At 49.5% G+C, this 24,551-nt stretch overlaps 1 protein-coding gene across 3 annotated transcripts in view; it reads left to right on the top strand.

The window, feature by feature from the left end:
* Window positions 1–24,551, top strand: part of LOC147732765 (uncharacterized) — a 428,345-nt gene that overhangs the window by 364,147 nt on the left and 39,647 nt on the right. For all 3 annotated transcript variants that reach the window (XM_086957330.1, XM_086957328.1, XM_086957329.1), the window contains one exon: window positions 1,893–2,003. In XM_086957330.1, coding sequence (XP_086813456.1) covers window positions 1,893–2,003 — 111 coding nt within the window. The remainder of the gene's footprint in view (window positions 1–1,892; window positions 2,004–24,551) is intronic.

Raw genomic sequence — 24,551 nt, 5'->3', positions numbered from 1 at the left:
AGCCGCGACAGCGTCAGCAGGGCTCCGATGGTTCCGTTCCGTAGGTTCTAGGGTGAGCCGCGACGACGTCAGCAGGGCTCGGTGGGTCAGAGTCTGTTCTTCTCAAAGTCGGCCGCGATCAGATCAGCATGGCTTTCTTGTCCAAGATACAACTGCCGATTAGGTGGAAGGCAGGCTGTCTTATAGTCGACGAGTTCTTTGATGTCCGGACCCTCATAGGCAGGAGGCCAGAGGTCCGAGGGCCAGGCGCCTGATCGTCTGGGCGGTTGGTTCTTTGATGCTTTGGACCATGCGCCCATGGAATCCCAGACGCTCATCAGGGCCTGGAGCCAGCTCACTAGGAGGCCCAAGGTGCCATCGAAACCAGCCCCCAGGGATAGTTCAGAGGTGTGAGGGAAACCAGTTCCTCGGAAGGGGGCCGGAGGTGTGATGGAAGTCTTGGTTTCGGGTACTTGGTGAGTCGTTCACCCCCCGGGTGGATCTGGGCGCGCCGGACGCGCAGGCTTAGCTGCAGCCAGGAGAGGCCAGGGCTGCCGATAGGAAAGAAGGCGGCCGGCCGGCCGGGGTGGCCAAACATGGAGTCTGATGGTCACGTGCACGGGTGCAGGCACGCGGTCTGGGGATCGTATCCGGTCCAGTGTAGGAGTGTCATGTACAGTTCTGGGTGGACGGGAATCAGTTCCACCCGTAGATCTGGGGCTGCGGAGATCAGCGAGGACCACGCCACGAGGCCGGGTCCAACAGACAGCTTATTGAGGGTTGACGGAGAAAGGAGAGGCAGGGAGAGTGCCGTGGGACTGCGTCACAGGCAGAAGTGTAGCAAAAAGAAGGGGCGAGCATTTGGCGCAACAACAAAAGCTGCCAACTTTGGAAATGGTGAAGCCACCCAGTGATTCCGGGAAAATCATTTGCACTAAATCTCCTAGTGACTACAAAAATGTGTAACGTAACTGGTGCTCAAGTAAAGTGCTCGATTACCTTCTGGGTCGAGTTAGTGCTATATAAAAATACAAACAAAAGAGGGCAGAGTAAATATAAAAGAAGAAGGGCTGAGTTAAAGATAAGAGCTGAGTAAAATTAATGAAAAGAGGGTTATAGTGGAGAAGCCTGTGTTAGGGAGCAGGGAAAGTGCACTCAGAGATAGGTGGTCGGGACTAGGTCATAACAAGCTCTTGGCATTGCGTGGCGGGGGGTTGGGGGAGCGGATTCCTTTGAAGTCTGAATGGGGGGGCGGGGGAGCGGATTTCTTTGAAGTCTGATGTCGAGGCTCAGACAAATGGTGTGCGATGTGACTGGCGATGTGCACGCGCCTGGCTCACATGAACTGTACCTGATCCGCACTTTGGGTGCATTTCTGAAAGCCCCACTAAATATCTCGCCAACAAGCATTGCTAAAGCAATGCCTGAAGCTCGGCCTAAAAAGCTTTCTAGATCTGAGGGGGATGACTGTAGGCCTTTGCAAAGTGCTTTTAGGGCACATGAAAAAGGCTCTCTCTCGCCGAGTGTATCCTTAGGATTTCAACCCCTTGAGCACATGCTTGCAAGCACACTAAAATGTTCAGGGCCGGAATACGCAGTGTTTAATGGCATTACACAAAACAGCTTTGATTCCTAACCAGCCGAATACCCAGGTGAACACCACAGACAGCACCAGGGTTATATACTGCATCTCTAAACACTTCTAAGGTCCCAAAGGCCACTTTACTGTAAAGGAAAGCACATAGGTAAAATACATTGTCATTTACACTGCCAATAGCATTAACTCTCACAAATGCGAGAACTACTGCATTGCAAATGATTGTTTTCTTTGAGTAATCTTACATGCATGAACTAATATTAACTGATCAATTTTTGTAGATTTTGAAAAAATCCAACTATATTTCTTCCTATAGCAGGATCTGCAGATGTATTAGCTGATGCATCGATTGGTATTGATGAAGAAGGGGAGACCTATGCTATTGATATCCAAGATTGTGCAAAAGGCAAACGTTCTAATAATTCAGGTGAGGAACCCGCTTTGCTGCAAATACATTTGAAAATGTAATTTCAGTTTGCCTTCTAGAAGATGATTTTGCTATTCTACAAGCACCTAAAGATTCCTTATGCATGAAGAAGTTCCTTTAGTAGGATATTGGTGTCTATAAAAATACACTCCTCCTGTGGCTCTCATAGCCTGCCACGATAATCAGCTTATTTGCCTGTAACAGCTTCAAAGATCTATAAAACATTATGAAAGTGAAGGCCCATTAGCTTTAAATTCACTAAACAGAGCATTTTAATACTGTTCAGATGTATCAAGATGTTCTTGCCTGATGGATACATTATCTTGAAAACCTTTTTAGTGAGCCAGATAAACTTAAGCTCCCCTCCGTAACATCTTTATTTTTAGCCATTAACACCAATTATGCCGCTCACTCTCGGGATCTTAGAGCACTTTTTAGAAAAATATGCACAAATACATGCATATATATTGATACAAGCTTTCCTTTTTTGAAAAGCTTTTTTTGTAAAAAGGAACTATTTTTAACAGCCTAAAAGGATATATTGGTCAGTTTTCGCATATTTACTTTAAAAATTAAACCAATTTTGAACATGGAGAAATAGTTATTAGAAATTACCCAGTGACAAGAAGCTTCTTTCGCACATTTTTTTTAATAAAGGTATTGAGAGAGAAAATAGAACACAATGTAGCCTAACACAAATGTGAAAATCTGGCAAAACTGCTGGTGAGCTTCTAAGGAATAGCATACAGCAAGCATTCTATTTTGTAGATGGCAGGTGAGCTAATTCTCTTTTTCCGGCTTCTTCTGCAAGATCCTGGAGCACTGAGAGTTAAAAAAAAATCCTATTATACACTTTTTACAACAGCTTCACTTTTTTTGCCTTTAGGGGCAGAAAGTAATTTTTTTAACACCATCAATGATTTTCCCCCCCTGCGCTGAAAATCTGTAAAACCCATTGTTCATGACGAGCTCAGCTCGGCATGAGTGTACTAGAGGTGTACCTCATGACGAGCTGAGCTCGTCATGAGCGTCGAAGGGGTTAAATGTTTTCTGGCAGGAAGAATTTTTTTTTCACAAAAGCCATTCTTTTTGTGTGCCCCACTTGTGGGCACAACAATCCCAAACTGACCCTCATGTCGAATGTATTGTGTGCCTTCCCGTCTATCATTATCCAGACTACTGTGAAATCTGTTTGAAGATGTCCAGGAATACTTTGCCAGACTTCATGGACTGTAGGGAGGCCAGCGCAGGCGTGCAGAGGCAGCTTTCTCAAGTTCCGAAGGAGGTGGAGAGAGTGCCCCCCTTGCACAGCTATTTGCCCCAGTATTGGAACTTTCATAGATTCCCATGCTTTGTATCATTCCCCGTCATCGGAATGGGAGCCTCAGTAAATAGAAAATACCTTAGTAGTAAGCACAAAGTGAAAAAATAGACCTAGGCCTCATCTCATTTTGTAGCTTATCCACCTCTTTTTGAAAAAGAGACCAAATTCTTGCAGTAGCCAATTAGAGCAGCCTCACCCCATAGAACCTTCCTGAGAGAGCCTCAGAGCCTCAGATGTTCTACCGCACGTTGTGCAAGGGAGTCTCCATTGAGCTCTGCTCATTTTTCTTCAATTCTTAGTATATTTTCTTCAACTTGTGTCTATTTTTTCGTCATGTCTGACAAGGAGAAGAAAGCACTTTTCAGAGCCTGTGCTACTTACTCAAAAAAGAGGTTGTTTGTTGAGGACAAACATGAAGACTGCAAATACTGCTTATATCCGGATCATAAGGCCACAGACTGCAAGATTTGCAGAACCTTCTCCACCAAGGCCTTGAGGGACAGAGAGGGACGTCTCCTCACTTGGCTACAGAAAATGAAAGACCGCAAAGAACCTATGTCTTCTGACAGTGAGGGCTCCTCGTTGATGGTGTCATCAAGAAGGTCGAAAAAGAGGGGTAGGTCTCCCCCTACTTCTTCTGACGAGCCCCCTGTCAAGGCCTTGCCAGGGACCTCTGATAGGCCTGCTTCCCAAAAATCTCCTCACCACCGTGAAAAGGAGAGGCAGGGAAAGCTTGAGGAGTCGCAGCCCTCAAAAAAGGCGAAGAAGGTTGTCCCTGTGACTTCACCACCCTCTGACAGGGATAGAGGGGTGAAAAAGCCTTCTACTACGACTCAGGAGGTCTTTTCAGACAAGAAACAGCGTTTGTCGACGGTGAAAACCACAGGTACGCCGACGATTTCTATTAGAAAGACTTGTCTGTGAAATTAGCCTTGTCGACAGGCTCGTCGACGACGGCTGCGACTACGGCACCTGCGCAGTCGACGATGTTTAAGACGCCTGATGCATGTTCGTCGTCGACGAAAATGACTTTCTCCACGACGATGACGATGAGAGTCGCTTCGATGACGACGACGAGGACCTTGTTGACGACACCGGTGACCTTGCTCTGACGACGAGTTCGTCGACGATCCCGTCGACGATCCAACCTTCGTCGACGATGACCATCTCCCCGTCGACGACGCAATCCTCGACGACGAGAGCAGTTTCTTCGTCGGCGCCTCCGTCAACAAAACAGTCTATGACGGCACTACCGTCGACGACGTCGTCGACGACTGAAAAAATTGTTTTTTCACGCAGAAGGAGGCAAATAACACTGGAAATGACATCTCCACGGCAAGTCCAAAAGTTTCCTCCTAACCTATTGCTGGATGAGGATTCTGAAGAAGAGGCTTATAGCGATTTTGGCGAGACTTATAGCCCTTCTGACTTACAAGTAAAAATTCAGGACATCAGTTCTGAAGAAGGGGAAATGGAACAACAACAATATGTTCCACAAGATTATTATGAGCAACAGGAAATGCCAAGCATGCAAGTTCCTTTGCAGAGACCTTCACGTCAATCTCGGCAGGAGATGGTGGCGATGCCATCCACTCTCATCTCTGATCTACAGCTAATGTTGCAGGACTATCGGAGGCGATTTCCTACTCCTCAAGAGGTTCAACAGGCGCGCCCTCCTACACCTCCGCCTCAGTTATCACAGCCTGTGGCAGGACTCTCTTTGCTTTCAAGAGGGCGTGACACAGAGCCCGTAGAGCATCCACTAGAGGTTGTGCCCATTCAGGACGATACAGATGATGATAATGCATCATCAGATGTGGATCAGCAAGTAGACCCTGACCAAGACCAGAATGTAGACTGGAATCAGGATGACCCTCGAGATCCAGACGTCACAGGGCCTGATAACGCAATCTCTCCTCCAGCAGATGTCGGAGGCTTTCACAACTTGATGGAACGAGCTTCCAAAAGATTTGGTCTTCCGGTTACCACAGTTCAGTCCGAATGTTTTTTGTACGATTTCAAAGAACCATTCTAGAAATCCGTACGTTCAATCCCCATCATTGAACATGTTTGGTCTGAAGGCCTAAAAGCTATGCAGAATCCGGCCACAGTCCTCCCGGTGCTCCCCAGACTGGAGAAAAAAATATAAGGCGCCAGATGGCAGCCCGGCATGTCTACTAGGTCAACCAAAACTGGGCTCGGTAATTTCCCAGGCCGCACAGAGTAAATCTAAAAACCAGCCGTTAACGACGCCACCGGATTAAGAGGGCAGGCATTGAACAATGTTGGAAAGAGATTCTCCGCAATGGCCAGCCTCCTCGTTAGGGCGACTAATGCTTTGGCGATTCTGGGGAGATACGATCACCAGATGTGGTGTGACCTCTCTCCGTTCGTGGAAGAACTTCAGGATACATCTAAGGACGAGGTAAAAAAGATCTTACTGGAAGGGGAGCGAGCCTCTTCGGAGGTAATCGACTGCGCTATGGATATAGAAACTATGGCATTCCGAGCGCTAGCCGGCTCAGCGGTTCTGAGACGCCAGGGTTGGTTGAGAGCCACGTGGTTCAGACAGGAGGTACAAAATAAAATTCTAGATCTGCCATACGATGGAGAGATGTTATTTGGCAAACACGTGGATGACGCCCTACAGGGCATAAAGAAAGATACGGATACGGCCAAGTCCTTAGGAACTTTACAATACCGCAAAGTGCCCTTCAGAGGAGCAAGAGGAAGAGGATTCTCCTCCTATAGAGGCGGCAATCAGCACCCCTACTCTTCCAGCTCACAACCTGGCCAAACATACAAACCCCAGTATTCTCAGAGGGGTTCTTTCTCTCGCCAGCCGCTGAGAGGACGACAAGGGCAGCAGAGGAGGGACAATACCAAGAGACAATAGCGGCCAGGTGGCTCTTTCTACTGTTTCTGTGCCCTCATTAACACCAGTGGGGGGCAGGATTGCCCATTGCCTCAACAACTGGATGGTCATAGCAACAGACCAGTGGGTCCTAAATATCATCAAGAAAGGACACACGTTGGAGTTCCAAGATCTTCCTTCAACGAGAGCTCCAGACGCCTTTACACCCAAACATCTGAAACTCCTTCATCTCGAGGCCCACCAACTCTTCACCAAGGGGGCAATAGAACCTGTACCTCTCTCCCAAAAGGGGAAAGGGTTCTATTCCAGGTTGTTCCTGGTTCGGAAGACGAAGGACAAGTGGCGTCCGATCTTAGATCTACGGCAGCTCAACACTTATCTCATCAAGTTGTCCTTCAGGATGATCACTCTTAAGGACATCCTCTGCCTTCTCAATCCAGGGGACTACATGGCGACCCTAGATTTGGAAGACGCTTACTTCCATGTACCCATTCATCCAGCTCACAGGCAATATCTTCGATTTACAGTAGGCAAGAGTCATATTCAATTCAAAGTACTGCCTTTTTGGTCTCCGGTCCGCTCCGCGGATCTTTACAAAGGTACTGGCTCCGGTGGCAGCCTTTCTCAGAAAGCAGTCTTTCGAAGTCTTCCCATATCTGAACGATTGGCTGCTAAAGGCTCCTTCGTTCCAAGAGGCGTCAAGGGCAGTCACGAGCTGCAGACAGCTGTTCGAGCTACTGGGCCTTCGGCTCAACAGAGAAAAATCGATTTTGCGCCCCTCCAAAACAGCGAAGTTTTTGGGTGTGATCCTAGACACGGAGTGTTGCCTGGCTTTTCCTTCGGAAGAGCGCCAAACCAAGCTAATTCTTTCAGCTCGCCTTCTACAGACACAGAGGTTTCTGTCAGTTCGCAAATACAAATCGCTTCTCGGATCGATATCATCCTGCATACCATTGGTACCACACTGCAGGCTGCGTATGCGTCCACTGCAGGAACAGTTGGACAAACAACGGCGTCAGGTGACAGGCTCCTTCGACGACAGGATTGTCATCACTCCGGAAATGCGGAAAGCAAGCATCTGGTGGTTGCAAAAAGACAATCTTTCAATAGGTTTACCATTCCAACTTCCACCATCTCCCATGGTATTGACGACAGATGCTTCCATGTAGGGATGGGGAGCGGTCCTCCCAAGAACTAAAGGTCAGTGGTCATTGGAGCCCAGTCCAAGTCAAGTTCCACATCAATCTACTGGAACTTATGGCCATTCGTCTAGCCTTACAGGCTTTCCTTCCAAGGATCCGCAACCGTTCAGTGCTGGTTCGTACAGACAACACCACAGCCATGCACTACATAAACAAGCAAGGCGGAACGAGATCTTGCACCCTTTCGAAGGAAGCACAGAGGCTTTGGAATTGGGTGATCCAACACAACATCACCCTTTCAGCGGAACATCTGGCGGGAACACTCAATGCCACAGCGGACGCTTTGAGTCGCCAAAAGACTATCAGCCACGAATGGGAACTGGATCAGACCATTCTAGAGGAACTGTTTGCGCGTTGGGGGACCCCAACCATCGATCTGTTTGCAATTCCCCAAAACGCCAAATGCCAGTCCTACGCAAGCAGGGTTCACCATCGGGAATCCTTGGGGAATGCGCTTTTGATTGCCTGGTACGGCGCATTTGTTTACGCCTTTCCTCCCATTCCGCTGATCCCGAGACTGATCCGCAAGCTCAAGGCGGAACCGTGCAGAATGATTCTGATCGCACCAGCATGGCCCAGGCAGTTTTGGTACACAGAACTTCTTCTCCTCTCCCAAGATCAACCAATTCTCCTGCGTCCTGTTCCGTCACTGTTGACAATGGCTCATGGGCAGGTTCTGCATCCAGACCTGAGCGTGGCTCCTGAGTACAGAGAGTTCCAGGGTTTAAATCTTTCAGGAGAATGTGAAGACATTTTGGCCCAGGCCCGAGCGCCTAGTACGGACAAAACCTATCGGGCTAAGTGGAAAAGATTCTGCCTTTGGTGTCGGAGGGATGGTCTACATCCATATACTTCTGCACCGCACCAACTCTTGGCTTACATCCTTTCTCTTGCGAAATCTTGATTGGCTCCTTCTTCTGTAAAGGTACATCTAGCGGCCATTTCTAGATTTGGACGTTCATCATCAGGTCCTTCCCTTTGGTCTGCACGGATCATTAAACAATTCCTGCAGGGTTTATTCAGGGTTTTTCCACCAGTCCGTCCTCCACCACCAGCCTGGCATCTTAATTTGGTCCTGTCACATCTAATGAAGGCCCCATTTGAACCTATTCATAGGGCCGACCTGAAGTTTCTCTCATGGAAACTGGCTCTTCTCTTGGCCCTGACATCGGCTAGAAGAGTTAGTGAGCTCCAGGCTTTCACAATTGAGGAACCTTTTCTACAATTCAAAAATGATGTTCTCATCCTAATGACAAATCCTAAATTTATTCCGAAGGTACCCTCAGAATTTCATCTGAATGAGCCGGTGGTCTTAAAATCCTTCTTCCCGCGGCCCTCCACGCCAGCTGAAAGGGCTTTGCACTCTTTGGACATTCACAGATGTCTTAAGTTCTACTTGGAGCGAACAAGACTATTCAGAAAATCTTCCCAGCTTTTTGTTTCATTCAGCACTCCTCGAATGGGGTGTCCAGTTTCTAAACCCTGCATTTCCCGCTGGATATCCAGTGCAATACACTTTTGCCATCAAGCAGCGGGGAAACCACTTCATCGAGCAGTTCGTGCTCATTCTACGAGATCAATGGCTTCATCGGTGGCTCTATTCTCAGGTGTCCCGATCAAGGACATATGTAGAGCGGCGACATGGAGCAGTGTACACACCTTCACTCGCCACTACTGCTTGGATTCTTCTGTGAAAGAGGATGCGGCAGTGGGCCAGGCGGTTTTGAGGAACCTTTTCCAATAAGTCGGTGATCTTTCCTTACTATCCCGCCTTCCTGTTTGCATATTTTGTATTACTTGTTATTATTTTGCTTTGTGATGCTAATGTGTATCTGGTTTTCTTATCAGACTTATGTATGACATTTTCAGGTACCCATATTACAAAATATGCTTTTCTCTTTACTGCTTGCTATTCTGATACAAAGCATGGGAATCTATGAAAGTTCCAATACTGGGGCAAGAAAACAAGTTACTTACCTGTAACTTTGGTTCCCCAGTATTGGTAACTTTCATAGATTCCCATGCGCCTACCCTCCTTCCCTGGGAAAGCTCAGCCTTATTGTCCTATGATGTTGCTGTTCACAACGGCTACGAAAATCTGAGGCTCTGAGGCTCTCTCAGGAAGGTTCTATGGGGTGAGGCTGCTCTGATTGGCTACTGCAAGTGTAGTGTAGTTCCTAGTTTCCCACTAGGCCCTGCGCATTGGAATAACATAAACAGTAGTATCGACGTGGAACTGCGGATATTCCAGGCCTCCACTGACTATGCTAAACTTAATTGGGTTGTGTTACCAACTAGCTCAGAGGTCACTGGAAACTTTCTTCTCTGCATAGGAAGTGATCAGCTTCCTTGGCACAGACAAGAAGGGATTCAGCTTTCCAACAACCGTGCAACATGACAACTTTGCTCCTCAGATCAAGAGTCGATCTCTAGGGTCGTGTGAAACAATAGACATAGATTTCACTCAGTCAGTCTAGTGCAGTTTACTTTCACGAGATGTAGAGAATAGAGAGACGGGCGTTTGTCAATAAAGGTTAACATTTATTGAACAGTCTTTCTTCTCGTACAAGAGAAATGTATTGCCACAATTGCAATAATTGTTATTATAAAAAGTACGTACAGTAAGATAAGTATTGCGAAATAGAACTGTAAAAGCATTGATATGGTTTCTTAGCCATACAATGGTTTAAAAGTAATAAAACATATATACAGTCATATATACATTAGGCTAACATACTCAACTGGTGCTTCTAACTAAGCCTACCCCAGTGTGCCTGACCTAAGCCTAACATGTGAAAGGGGAGTAAGTAAGTAGATTTAAGTTAAGTTGGTTTTGCCAAGGTTTGTTTCAAGAATTCTCGTCTAAGGGTTTAGTCAACACCATACCTCTGAATAGAATGATGGAGGATTGGTATCTCCTTCAGGGGTCTCTCTCGATATCACAGTCACCCGCGAGGGTAAACCGGAAGCGCCGGGACTGGATTTCTCTGCACGAGAAAGGCAGCGGCTCTCTTCAGCGCGTCGAGGAAGGAGGGGGACAGCGTCCGCGGGCAGCTGGAATCTGCTGGATGTCTTCGCCGAGGACGGCTGTTCAGCTCCTTAAGCGTACTGCACCATAGTTCGCGCTGTAGCGGCGATAATGGTAATCAGCAGCTTCACCACCACAGGATAGCAGGCTGCAGCGACAGAGTGCTAGTTTTACCAACACTGGGTCATGCAGGCAGCTGGCATCAGCAACAGGCAACGAACATTGCTTAAGGCAACGTTGGTAATATTTATACCTGACAGGTGCCGGGTTTGACGCAAGTTTGCTGGACATAAGACGTCAATTAAAGATGTCACTAGGAAGTGATAGTTATCAGTTGCTCATTAGAGTTCCATTACTAATCAAAACATAGCAAGCGGGGATTTCCAGGTTTGCTAAGTTTTTATCTTGTTGAAGAACTCGGAGTGTTATCTAGGAATATCAGATAGGGACTGCTGCACTGTCATTGCACTAATTGGTCGCAAAGGAAGTAGCAGAGAGTCATGCTGGAATGTGGCTCTGTTCGTGTGAGGCCAGAGATGACTTTTCAGAAAATCGCACTTGAACGGTTATGCCAATATAGGGAATAAATGGAGTTATAGCCGAATAGGGGCATAAGGTCACAGTATTGATCAGGAACCTAGATAAACACGCAACACAAGAATTTGGTCTCTTTTACAAAAAGAGGTGGATAAGCTACAAAATGAGATGAGGCCTAGGCCTATTTTTTCACTTTGTGCTTACTACTAAGGTATTTTCTATTTACCGAGGCTCCCATTCCGACGACGGGGAATGATACAAAGCATGGGAATCTATGAAAGTTACCAATACTGGGGAACCAAAGTTATAGGTTAGTAACTTGTTTTCTTCCACCATTGCCAAGGACCCCTTGAGAAAGAGATCTCATAGGGAGAAACGAGGGCGCAGCATTTCAACGTTGAAGTTTGTTGTCGAAGGTAGGGTCTGCGACCATCTGTCACAGTTAAGTCATTGGTCGATTTCAAAGAAGTCTGTCTGAACATCAGGTGATGCATTGAGGTTCAGAAGGCACTTAAGGTTGATGGACACTTTTCAAGGCAGATCCTTCCAGCTGTGAATTGAAAGGGTCCATAAATTAAAGGAGAGGAGGGTGCTATGTATTTTACATTTTTATTTATTTTGTATGAGCCTGGCAGCAGCATTCTGTCCCCGGTCAGAACAGTTCTTTATTTTTACGCACTTGTGCTTGCTTTTCATTATTTATTTTACTAGGAAAATTGACCCCTGCCAGCTTGGAGCAATAAATTAAACTTACAAAAAAGCCAATTCCAAAAATTCTTTATTTCGGCCACATGGGCCATAAAAGATGCAATAAAATACATACATATATTTAAAAGACAGTATTTACATATAAAAAATTTCTGCTGAACCCACATGGACTAAAGAATGCAAGGTAGCACCAGTTCAGGGGGACATTTTCTTCCTTATTATCCATGCTGCCATTAAGAATTTTGAAACAGCAAAGACAATATGGCCCAAAGTGTTAGTTTTCATGACCCTGTAGGCCTGCAGGTATTTCCTGAAGCCCAGGTTCCGACACAACGGTGCTATCCAACGCTTCCTGGGACTCTGGTAAGCGTGGCAAACAAACATTATGTGTAGGTCGTCTTCGTCCTGGGCTTTACAACATGGGCAAAGTTTGTCACCCCCTGAGGACCATTTGCTGGTAAATACTTTGGTGGGAAGTGTACCAAACCTCCATTGGAGGAACAATTTCCTTGCCAGAAGAGGAAAAATAAAATCCATAAAGGGTTCAAAAGCATAAGAATTTTTGGATTCCATAAAACGTCCCGTCAGGGTGCCGCTATTATGAGCATTGTCCATATCAACAAGGTTTTTATTTTTATACAGCTGTGCAAGAGATTTACGCGTGATCCTTTGACAGCCCTGGGCTGGGTCATCCCATAAGTCTGGCAAGTTCAAGCTAAACAGTTCCGCCTTGATAAAAGCCAACCAGGGAATTTTGCTGTTGGCATTCAGCCTCATTACATGCATAAGGTCTTGTCTTTAATGATGCAGTTCCGCGGTGGTCCATATCCGATGCCAGAACTTCACGGGTTTCGACAGAAGGTCTTCAGCAATAGAGGGAAGGCCCAAGTCGAGTCTTAAGGGGAGGAGTGGCGTACCTTGCGGGAGAGCAAGTAAGCGTCTCAGAAAACAGTTTTCCACACCTGCCAGAGCCTTCCCTGCTTTGTGTCCCCACAGCCCACTACCATACATGGCTGCTGCCTTCGCTTGGGACCTGTATGTTTCCAGGGCCGGGCTCACAGGCTTAAAGGTGGACTTATTAGCCACCTTCAGGAGTGCACCCGATAGCTGGGAAAGTTTCAGCCTGGATCTCGCTATCTGGCAGTCCCATGATAAGTTTTCTTCGAGTGTTACCCCCAAATATATAAAGGTTGAGACCCTCTCAAGACTAACGTCCCCCAATTTAGGATTTGGTCTGGCCTTGGCAGGGGGGTTGAAGATCATGAACTTAGTTTTTCCGTGTTCACCTCCAGCCCATGTTGGTGACAGAAAAGGCCAAAACCATCCACAATCCTCTGAATCCCCATGGGGGATTTGGAAAGCAGGAGGGTATCATCAGCAAACATTATTGCCGGAACCCTCCTGCCTGCCAAAAGTGGAGCATCATTGTCCTTAACAGTGTCAAGATGTTGAATGACACTGTTAATGAAAAGACAGAACAGGGTCGGAGCCAAGACACAGCCCTATCTGACTCCTCGGCGGACCGGGAATTTGCCCGAGAGCTTGCCATCCCTCCCACACCTCACTTGTGCATAGTTGTTCTCATGCAACCTGATGATAATACTAAGGAGGTGGGGGGGTACTCCTAGCTTTTGCAGAACCTCCCATAGTTTTCCTCTTGGGACTAGGTCAAAGGCTGACCTCAGATCCACGAAGACCATGTACAGCCTACCTCCCTCTAACGTAACCGTCTTCCAATATAGGAGAAGGAGGCGGAAGATCTGGTCCATGGTCGACGTGTTCTTTCTGAAGCCAGCCTGGAGGGGGCTCATGATGTCATTGTCCTCCACCCAGTCCAGGAGATGGTTTAGGATGAGGCGCGCAAAAAGCTTTTGGGGTACGTCTATTAGGCTAATAGGCCTGTAGTTGGCGGGGAGCAGAGTGGATCCTTTCTTGTGGATCGGAACAATTTCTGCCCCCAGCCAAGACCCGGGGATTGCCATACCTCCTAGAATGGCATTAAAAAGAATAAGAAGGTATGGGCCCCAGATGTCCGGGTGGTGCCTAAAAAGATCCCCGGGTAGCCTGTCCAGACCTGGCGCCTTCCCCAACGATAAGTGCTCTAGGGCCACCTCCACTTCCCCCAGGGATAGTTCCATGCGAGAGTCTTGGGAGCCTGAGGGCGCCAAGAGGGATGTATCAGGGCAGGAGTTAGTGTCTTGGTAAAGTGCCCCAAAGTGGGCCTCCCACACCACGGGGCGATGTTGGGTTCAATTGCTTTTTTAAGTTCCCTTATCCCATTGTTTACAAGTGCCCAGAATTTCCGGGAGTCCCTAACTTTTAGGGCATCATGAAGGTCCTGCCAATGGTTCCAGTCCCACTCGGTCCTAGCAGTCGCCATCACTGATTTGTAACGCTTCCTAAGGTCACGTACCTTGGCCTTATCTGACCCCTCTTTTATTGCAGCAATAAGCTCAGATTTTGATGCCCTACAGGAAGAGGTATACCAGGTGGGAACATGGGTCCTTTTCTTTCTGGTTGGCACCTCCGGGTGAAATAATTCGGCCAAGTCCCTCACTAAGTCCTGATGTATGATGCCCAGTTTCTCATTATATTCTGGGGTATATGGTACATTTAGAAGTGCATCCACCTCCATGAACCTAGGGAGTGCCAACTCATAGAGCTTGCTGATGGCCTCTTCAGAGCTCACAAGCTTCCCCCACTTAACCCGGCGCCTGTTTGTTGTAAGGAGCAATTCCCCCATGTCTTCTCCACCACTTTCTACGGATAAGCCCACTGGGGGCAGAGGCCACTGGATGTTTAAACAAAGGGCATTATGGTCACTATCAGACCTCTTTATTACCCTAAAGTCGAGGACTTTTGGCCAGAGCGTAATATCTAGCATGATATAGTCTAGCCTCGACTCATGGCCCCTTCTGTTAAAAGTACACACTGAGGGGGTATCGGAAGGGGTACGACCATTACAAGCCCTCAGTGCGTAGTTCAGGGTGAGGGACATGAGTTGTATTGCTAGGGGGGACCAAGCTTTGGGGTGGGGGGAAGACGAGGGTGGGACCCCCCAGTAGTCATCCTCGGCCGTGAGGGCACCCTCCAGTAGGCCTTCCAGGGGTTCAAAGTGGCAATTGAAGTCTCCTCCAAGCACCACCTTGAAGTCTCCCGGAAGTTGACCCAGAAAGGAGGATAGCTCGTTTAGGGTCGGTGATTCATTTGGCGCGGCAACTGGTCGCGAGTAGACATTCACAATAGCCCACGGTGGTTCGCCAGGCCATGTGAGCCGGACACACTGAATGTCCCGCGAGAACGTAAGCACCTGTTCTGCCTGGCACCCAGTGTGACTCGCAATCCAGATTGCCAAGCCACCTGACGGCCTCCCCTTCCCACTCCATTTGGCAGGGATTTCAAATATTTCAAACCCTCTCCTGGATTGAGTGCCCCTCGCCCATGTTTCCTGCAAAAGGAGGATGTCACTGCTACCTACTAGCTGATCCCACTCCGGTGAGCCTTCCTTGTTTGCAATTCCTGCCACATTCCAGGAAAGAATTCTCAGCCCCGGATCTGATGGTAGGGTACCTTGACCTACAGTAGGAGGTTGCACAACGGCTATTGGTGGGAGAGTGTCTCGGGAAACAATACTGCAAACCGCGGTGGCGGATGGCCCAACCAATTCCGCCACCCCAGGTTGCAAGATATGGTCAGACCCGGTGTTTGATGGGGGCCCCAGTTGACCCAGACTATCATCCATGTTAACCGTTCGATCTTTAACGGTATCCTGCGGGCCGTGTTCCGTTGTGGGGGCTGAGCTCCATCCCCCGCAACTTTGCACCCCAACCAGCATCTTCCCAGGGCTGAAAGAAGTCTCCCCGGTTTGTGGTCAGTCAACCTGTTCTAAGCAGGAGAATCTGTTGTGATGAGAAAAATTGGCCTGGCCAGGTGGTAAGTAATGCCTTGGTCTGTAGCGTGAGCCATCTACAGCAAAGCCTACTCTAGTCCACTCCTTCTCCCTCCCTCCCTCCGTGCTGTTAGCATTAGGGTAGAAGTGTGATAGGGGTACTAATTCAATATTGGACTTGTCAGGCCTTACGAGCCAGTTACAAATGTAGTTGGCGACATGTGGGCTTTTGAAACTTACGATAATGCAATCCCCTGCCCTGTTCTTTGGGGTAAGGCCAATCCAAGGGATCCTCCTAACCATCAAAACCTCACCTTTCAGGTTTGGTGGCAGCGGCCTGTTGATACTAAGCCAGCTTATAACCTTATTTCGTAGTGAGTCTTGTGGCTCCCTTGTATCGCCAGTTAACTCAGGTACTCCCACCATGATTGCCGTGTATGGGACTGCTTCTGGGGGCAGATTGACCACCCTGCGCCTATCAAGGGGGGGAGTGCTACCACCAGTAGTGCCATTGGTAGAGATCACTGCCACCCCTGATTGTGGCGCAGGAGGTTGCTTAGATCTCCTAGGGGCCGGGACAGGGGGCCTAGGCGCTGGAGGTGGCACAGGGTGCGTCTGAGAAGCAGACGCACGAATTGTGCTCTGCAGTACCATATAAGGGACCTGGGACAGTGCAGAGGACAGCGGTCTATTCCCAGAACAGACCTGGGCAGCCACAGGGGCATCTGTAGCTGACCCAGGGCTCTTCCTTGTATGGAGGTTTTCCAAGGCCTTAAGTCTGCTCTCTATGGCGTCCAATTTGGCTGAGATGGGGGTTAACAATTCCTTGAGGGTTACTGTAAGTGAATTGATTTTTGTCTCAGTACTGTTAGAAGTTACCCCACCAAAGATAAATGGGCCCGAGGTCAATGAGGGGGCCGCAGCTGCTGGAGAGCCCGAGTGATCTGACCTAGACCCTGACAAAATAAGCTCAGGGGAAGCCGAAATGTCTGTACTGACATCATGGTTTGGCTCAATTATATCAACTTTGGCCCTTTTTGCCTTCTTTAGTTTCCTGGACCTTTTCCTTTTTGGGGGTTGTACCATTCCACTGCCTGCAGGCTCTGTGAGCAGGGCAACCTGCCCCGCTTCCTGCAAGTCTGTTCCCATAATATCCGGAGTGGCAGAATCGTCAGAAATCCCAGATGGACGGGAGGAGTTCCTATCCCTCTGTGTTAAGGGAGTTCTCAACTGCTGAAGGACCGACTCTATAGTCTGATCAATACTGTCCAACAGTGACAAATGAGTGGCGTCCAATGGAATGGGTGTGGTAACATCTGTTGAAGAGGTATCCCCTTGCTCCAGAAACACGCTTTCGGGACCCATCTCAGGGTGCATTTCTGTGACTGATTGGGATTTACTAGCTTGGATACTCGCCTTTGGGAAGAATTTTTCCAAAGTCCTTAATCCTTGTTGAGCAGACTTACTCCTTGAGGTTCTGGTCGCCATTGTGGAGAAGTATAAAGGGGCTGAGGGGCAGGGAGCGTCAGAGGGGTGGCCCGGTCCGGTCTCTGCCGGCCTCTAACGGCCTAAAACGGCCCGCTCTTTGCCCGGTCTTCGCCCCGGGGATCGCCCCGCGCGCGTCCCGCGATGCGCGTACCTAGGTGCGCCTAAGTACGTCGAGGGGGTGTGGCACTGGGAGGGGGCGCGGCGCGGCGGGAAGAGGAACCAGCTGGCGATGTTGCTAGGGATGCTGGACCTCGCAGTCCCGCTCGCCGCGCCTCTCACCTCCTCTGCGGCCGGTTCACCTGGAAGGAGAATTCACCCAAGCAGCGCGTTGGCTCCCAGCTACTCCAGTAGCGAGCGTAAGTCCCAAGTGACACAGACAGTCTCGAGCGGCTCCCGCGAAGCGGGGGCCGCGAGAGGTGAAGAGCTTTCCGGGCGGGGGGGCGTGGCACTGGGAGGGGGCGCGGCGCGGCGGGAAGAGGAACCAGCTGGCGATGTTGCTAGGGATGCTGGACCTCGTAGTCCCGCTCGCCGCGCCTCTCACCTCCTCTGCGGCCGGTTCACCTGGAAGGAGAATTCACCCAAGCAGCGCGTTGGCTCCCAGCTACTCCAGTAGCGCGCGTAAGTCCCAAGTGACACAGACAGTCTCGAGCGGCTCCCGCGAAGCGGGGGCCGCGAGAGGTGAAGAGCTTTCCGGGCGGGGGGGCGTGGCACTGGGAGGGGGCGCGGCGCGGCGGGAAGAGGAACCAGCTGGCGATGTTGCTAGGGATGCTGGACCTCGCAGTCCCGCTCGCCGCGCCTCTCACCTCCTCTGCGGCCGGTTCACCTGGAAGGAGATTTCACCCAAGCAGCGCGTTGGCTCCCAGCTACTCCAGTAGCGAGCGTAAGTCCCAAGTGACACAGACAGTCTCGAGCGGCAACCGCGAAGCGGGGGCCGCCAGAGGTGAAGAGCTTTCCGGGCGGGGGGGCGTGGCACTGGGAGGGGGCGCGGCGCGGCGGGAAGAGGAACCAGCTGGCGATGTTGCTAGGGATGCTGGACCTCGCAGTCCCGCTCGCCGCGCCTCTCACCTCCTCTGCGGCCGGTTCACCTGGAAGGAGAATTCACCCAAGCAGCGCGTTGGCTCCCAGCTACTCCAGTAGCGAGCGTAAGTCCCAAGTGACACAGACAGTCTCGAGCGGCTCCCGCGAAGCGGGGGCCGCGAGAGGTGAAGAGCTTTCCGGGCGGGGGGGCGTGGCACTGGGAGGGGGCGCGGCGCGGCGGGAAGAGGAACCAGCTGGCGATGTTGCTAGGGATGCTGGACCTCGCAGTCCCGCTCGCCGCGCCTCTCACCTCCTCTGCGGCCGGTTCACCTGGAAGGAGAATTCACCCAAGCAGCGCGTTGGCTCCCAGCTACTCCAGTAGCGAGCGTAAGTCCCAAGTGACACAGACAGTCTCGAGCGGCTCCCGCGAAGCGGGGGCCGCGAGAGGTGAAGAGCTTTCCGGGCGGGGGGGCGTGGCACTGGGAGGGGGCGCGGCGCGGCGGGAAGAGGAACCAGCTGGCGATGTTGCTAGGGATGCTGGACCTCGCAGTCCCGCTCGCCGCGCCTCTCACCTCCTCTGCGGCCGGTTCACCTGGAAGGAGAATTCACCCAAGCAGCGCGTTGGCTCCCAGCTACTCCAGTAGCGAGCGTAAGTCCCAAGTGACACAGACAGTCTCGAGCGGCACCCGCCTAGATGCCTAGATGCCTAGATGACTACTCACGCGTTACAATATGTACACTTGCATCTTTATGTATGTGCATGCAGTTGTGGCTACTTTTGAGTTGCTTTTTTCCCCTAGAAACACTTATCATTTCAAAAGGTTTGCACATGTATGTGCCTTGACGCTCCAGTGGCCAAATCTTAAAAAGGAGTTTCTCCAAATGACAAAACATTCCAAGGTGGCCACAGATACATCAGCATGCAACACTATAGCTGCCATTTTTAAATGAATGTATTAATTTAAAACATATATATTTTCACCATGCATTACAAATGAGCATTAGCTCTGTCAGTACTTGTTTACTTTAGGGACTGTGCATATCTGTGAATGTAAATAATAGGGTTCACCTGGTGATTCTCAAATCCGCCGGGGAAAAAGGTGTCTAAATTTATAAGCAAACTACTCTCCTTGACTGAGGTTGCTATGAACTTGGATTTTGAGAAAGTGAATAAATTCCTTGTGTTGATTTAACCAAATTATGAACTGTTGCTAACAGTCACTGTATCATGAGATTCTGGACCTAAATTGCTGTGAAACAATACTCCGTCCTCTACTAGGCTTGGTTCCTAGCCAGTTTCTTTAGTTTTTTCCCTTTTCAAAGCACAGGTTAAAAAAAATATAAAATCAGCACAGTTGGACCATTACCCCAGTATTGGAACTTTCATAGATTCCCATGCTTTTGTATCATTCCCCGTCTTCGGAATGGGAGTCTCGGTAACAAAAATACCATAGCTGTAGGTACAAAAGAGAAAGGAAAAAAGCCAAGGCCTCATTCCCTTTTGTAGCATATCACCCTCTTTTTGTAAAAGAGACCAAATTAGGCATCAGCCAATCAGAAGTGCCTCACCCCTTAGAACCCTCCTGAAGGAACCTCAGAGCCTCAGATTTTCTACCGCATGTTGTGCTTAGGGAGTCTCCTTTGAGCTCTGCTCAACTTCTACTCTTCAAGGAATTTCTTCAGGATTTTTTCTTCAGAATCTTTTCAGATTCACTTCAGGATTGTTAGCTGCCTTCCAGGATGTCTGACATGGAGAAGAAAAAGGCCCTTTTCAAGCCATGTTCCACCTGTGGCAAGAAAAGGCTTTTTGTGGAGGATAAGCACAAAGACTGCATCTATTGCCTCTATCCTGACCACAAGGCTGCGGACTGTAAGATCTGTTGCACCTTTTCGACCAAGACCCTCCGGGACCATGAGGGCAGACTTTTGACATGGCTCCAGAAGCTGAAATCCAGGAAGGATACTGTCTCTAGTGACAGTGAGGATGCAGCGTCAATGTCTTCCTCAAGAAGGTCAGTGAAGAGGGGTAGGGGTTCCCCTTCCCCTTCTGTGGAGCGATCTACTAAGGCCTCAAAAAAGACCCACAGTGAGCCTGAGAGCCAGGGTCCCAGCAAATCTCCTCACCGAGGTGAAAAGGAGAGGGTAGGACCTGCTACGCCTTCCAAGGGTGAGAAGACCTGCTCAGCCTTCAAGAAAAATTCTTCCCAGTCTTCTGAGAGGAGTTCTAAGTCTTCGTTGACGAAGACGTCGACGGCGGAGGTTCCATCGACAAAGAAATCAAAATCGAAATTGATATCGTCGACGAGCCCGTCGACGGGGGATTCGTCGACGAAGGAACCGTCGTTGATGAAAGAAGTGTTGATGGCAGGTTCATCAGCGTCGACGGGAGATTTGCCGACAACGGTGTCGACGATGAAGGCGTCGACGACGAAAGTTGCAGCGTTGCCGTCGATAATGGTGACGTCGACGGTCTCGTCAACGAGGGCATCGACAACGACGACTTTGACAATGACGACAGCTGGAGCGTCGACTGTTTCATCGTCAACGCAATCGACGACCCCGATCTCGTCGACGTGTGTACAACCGTCGACGACGGAACCGTCGACGGTATTGTCCTCTCAAAAGAGAATTACGATTTCTGTAACAAGAATTACGCCGGACATGACTTCTCCGAGGAGAGTGACCCCCCTGCTACCAACCTTGCTCTTTCAGGAAGGGGAGTCAGAGGAGGATGACCAGGACTCGTACAGCTATGCCAATAGTCCCTCTCAACTTCTAGTCAAATGCCAGGAGACGGACTCTGAAGGAGAATATGACCAGGAGGATGATGATCATCATCAGACGGCCCAGTCGCAACACCATTCTGGGCAGGATATAGTTACAGTGCCATCTTCTTTTCTTCAGGATCTGCATAAGATGCTGCAGGACTACAAATCTAAGGCGAATAGGCCAATTCTGGTCCCAGCGGCGCCTGCTGCGCCTGCAGCGATTTCTGCCTCAACAGTGATGACCGGTTTACCTGCTCAGGTTTCTTCTCGGCCTCAAACATCCTTTCCACAGGATTCCTCCGGGCTGGAAGATGCCCATGATGATTCCTCGGATGAGGATCAACAGTCGGATCATGACTCTGTTCATACTACTGAATATGATGAATATATAATTCCAGATCCCTCATCACCAGTTCTGGATTCAGTTGATTCCCCGCCAGCGGACATTGGAGGTTTCCATCAGCTGATGGAAAGAGCAGCTGGCAGGTTCAAATTGGCCTTGCCTGCGGTGGCTACGGATTGTTTCCTATATGATTTCAAGGAACCCTTTAGGAAAACAACTAGGTCAATTCCTATTGTAGATCATCCGTGGAAGGAGGGCCTAAAGGCTATGAAGAACCCAGCGACAGTGGTCCCTGTGCTACCGCGTCTGGATAAGAAATACAGGGCACCCGACGATGGACCGGCGGCCTTGACGGGTCACCCAAGAACAGATTCCGTTATCTCACAGGCAGCGCAGAGGAAATCCCGTAACCCCTCTGCCCCCTTAACAACTCCGTACAAGGAAGGGCGGAGGTTGGATAATGCGGGGAAAAGATTCTCATTGATGGTGAGTCTTCTAGTACGAGCTGCAAATGACCTGGCGATCTTGGGTAGATACGACCGCCAGCTTTGGTGTGATGTCGTCCCGTACCTAGACCAGCTACCTCCGGAGTCAACATCAGAGGCAAAAAAGATCTTGCAGGAGGGAAAAGCGACGTCAATGGAGATCATTGACTGTGCAATGGACATTGCAACAACAGCGTTTCGTTCCTTGGCTGGGGCGGCAGTCCTCCGTCGCCAAGGATGGCTGAAGGCTACTTGGTTTCGGCCTGAGATCCAAAACAAGGTTCTGGATCTTTCCTTTGATGGTGAAGCATTATTCGGAAAACTGATTGATGACACTCTTCAGGAAATAAAAAAGGACACGGAGACTGCCAGGTCCTTGGGGACCCTTCAATACAGCAAGTCTCCTTTTAAGGGAGGCAGAGGTAATAATTACAGGGGATCCTATCAACTGCACCGCTATTCCTCCACGGGCTCAGGTTCCCAGCAATACCGTCAGCCTTATCAGCAGAGACAGGGCCAGTCTACAAACTACTCCAGGCCTTACAATAAGGGGAAACAGGCTGGACGAGGACGAGATTCGTCCAAGCGCCAATAGCGGCCTCCTGGCTCTTCCTACTGGACCCTCCTCCAAGAGATCATCAGTTGGAGGCAGGGTAACCAAATACCTTCAAAACTGGTCCAGGATAACATCGGACCGTTGGGTGCTCAACATCATTCGGAAAGGGCCTACCTTGGAATTTACGCAAGTCCCTCCACCCAAGCCCCCGGCAGCCATTCCATCGAAACACCAGCGTCTCTTGCGGCTCGAGGTCCAACAGATGCTCCGGAAGGGAGCAATAGAGCCCGTCCCCTCAAATCAAAAGGGACAAGGATTCTGTTCCAGGTTCTTCCTGGTAAGGAAGACGCTAGGGAAATGGCGCCCCATTTTAGACCTCAGGGAGCTCAACACCTATCCTTCCGGATGGTCTCTCTCCAGGACATCTTGAAGCTTATCAGCCCGGGGGATTTCATGGCCACGCTCGATCTCGAGGATGCGTACTTCCATGTAACGATTCACCCAGCACACAGAAGGTTTCTGCGATTCACAGTAGCCAAGAGCCATTTTCAGTTCAGGGTTTTACCCTTTGGACTCCGCTCAGCCACGAGGATTTTTACAATGGTGCTGGCGCCAGTAGCAGCATTTCTGCGAAGGAACGATTTCCAAGTCTTCTCCTACCTGGACGACTGGTTGCTGAAATCTCGTCCAGGGAGGCAGCGCTGGACGCTGTTCAGGCTTGTACAGATTGGTTTCAGAATCTGGGACTCATTCTAAACAACGAAAAGTCATCCCTGGTCCCGTCCAGAAAGGCTCGTTTCCTGGGAGCCATCCCGGATTCAAATCTCTCAAAGCCTTCCCTATTCCGGAAAGGAGGGAGAAATTACAGACCTTGGCTCTGGACTTACAAGAAAGAAGGTGTCTTTCAGTAAGCCCCTACAAGTCTCCACTGGGGGTGATTTCATCATGTATTTCCCTAATTCCTCATTGCAGACTAAGAATGCGTCCTCTGCAGGAGCAACTAGACAACCAGTGGAAGCAGGTCCATGGTTCATTCGAGGACAAGGTGACCATCACTCCAATGATGAGGGAAGCGGCCTTATGGTGGACTGATCAAAACAACTTGTCCCAAGGTCTATCCTTCATAAGCGACCCGTCTCCACAAGTAGTAACAACGGACGTGTCATTGGAGGGTTGGGGAGCAGTGATGCAAGACCTGCATGTCAGCGGTCATTGGTCGCCCCAGGAGAAGCGTCTCCACATCAACCTTTTAGAGCTAAGGGCGATAGGACTGGCTCTGCAAGCTTTTCTTCCTCGCCTGGAAGGTTCGCAAGTGCTTATCAGGACGGACAACACTACGGCCATGCACTATGTGAACAATGAAGGAGGAACCAGATCTCGTCCATTGTCGCAAGAAGCTCAACAGATCTGGGAATGGGCGATCCTTCAGGGAATATCGCTGAAGGCAGAACACTTGCCAGGGGTTCTAAACGAAAACGCCGACAGACTGAGCAGGTCATCCTCAGTCAGCCACGAATGGGAATTGAATCAGGGAGTTCTGGAGGAGGTCTTCAGCCAGTGGGGCAGACCGGAGGTGGATCTTTTTGCCACACCGACCAATAAGAAATGCCGGTCTTACGCAAGCAGATTTCACCATCAAGGTTCTCTGGGGAATGCGCTTTCGATAGCATGGTCAAGGACATTTGTCTACGCCTTTCATCCCCATACCTCTGATCCCGCGGCTCATCAGGAAGATCAAAGTGGAGCCGTGCAGGATGATCCTGATAGCCCCTGCGTGGCCGAGACAGTTCTGGTACACGGAACTCCATCTGTTGTCGTTAGTTCCTCCTCTTCCTTTGAGGGTTCTACCAGATCTCCTCACAATGACAGAAGGACAGGTTTGGCACCCAGATCCACAGTCGTTACACCTGACTGCATGGCTCCTGAGCAGCGAGAGTTTATGAATCTACCCATATCAAGAGAGATTAAGGAGGTCCTTTCCCAGGCAAGGGCTCCTTCAATGAACAGGACTTACCGTCTTAAGTGGAAAAGATTTTGTTGCTAGTGTAGGAGAGAAAAAATGGATCCTTTCGCTTCCAAGCCTCATCAGCTCCAACCTTATCTGCTGTCCTTGGCTAAGTCGGGACTAGCCCATTCATCGATTTAAAGTCCATTTGGCGGCGATATCGAGGTTCAGAAGGTCTGGGTCTGGGCCTTCCTTGTGGTCTTCCAGAATTGTCAAGCAATTTCTTTTTTTTTTTTTTTATTTTTTTTTAATATTTTTTATTTTCTTTCATTTTTTCCGTAAGTTACATTACAATATATACAGTACAGAATTATCTCACAGTT

Source organism: Lissotriton vulgaris, chromosome 2_1 (assembly GCF_964263255.1).
Source record: "Lissotriton vulgaris chromosome 2_1, aLisVul1.2, whole genome shotgun sequence".
Lineage (NCBI taxonomy): Eukaryota > Metazoa > Chordata > Amphibia > Caudata > Salamandridae > Lissotriton > Lissotriton vulgaris.
This window is presented reverse-complemented; position numbering and strand designations above follow the sequence as displayed.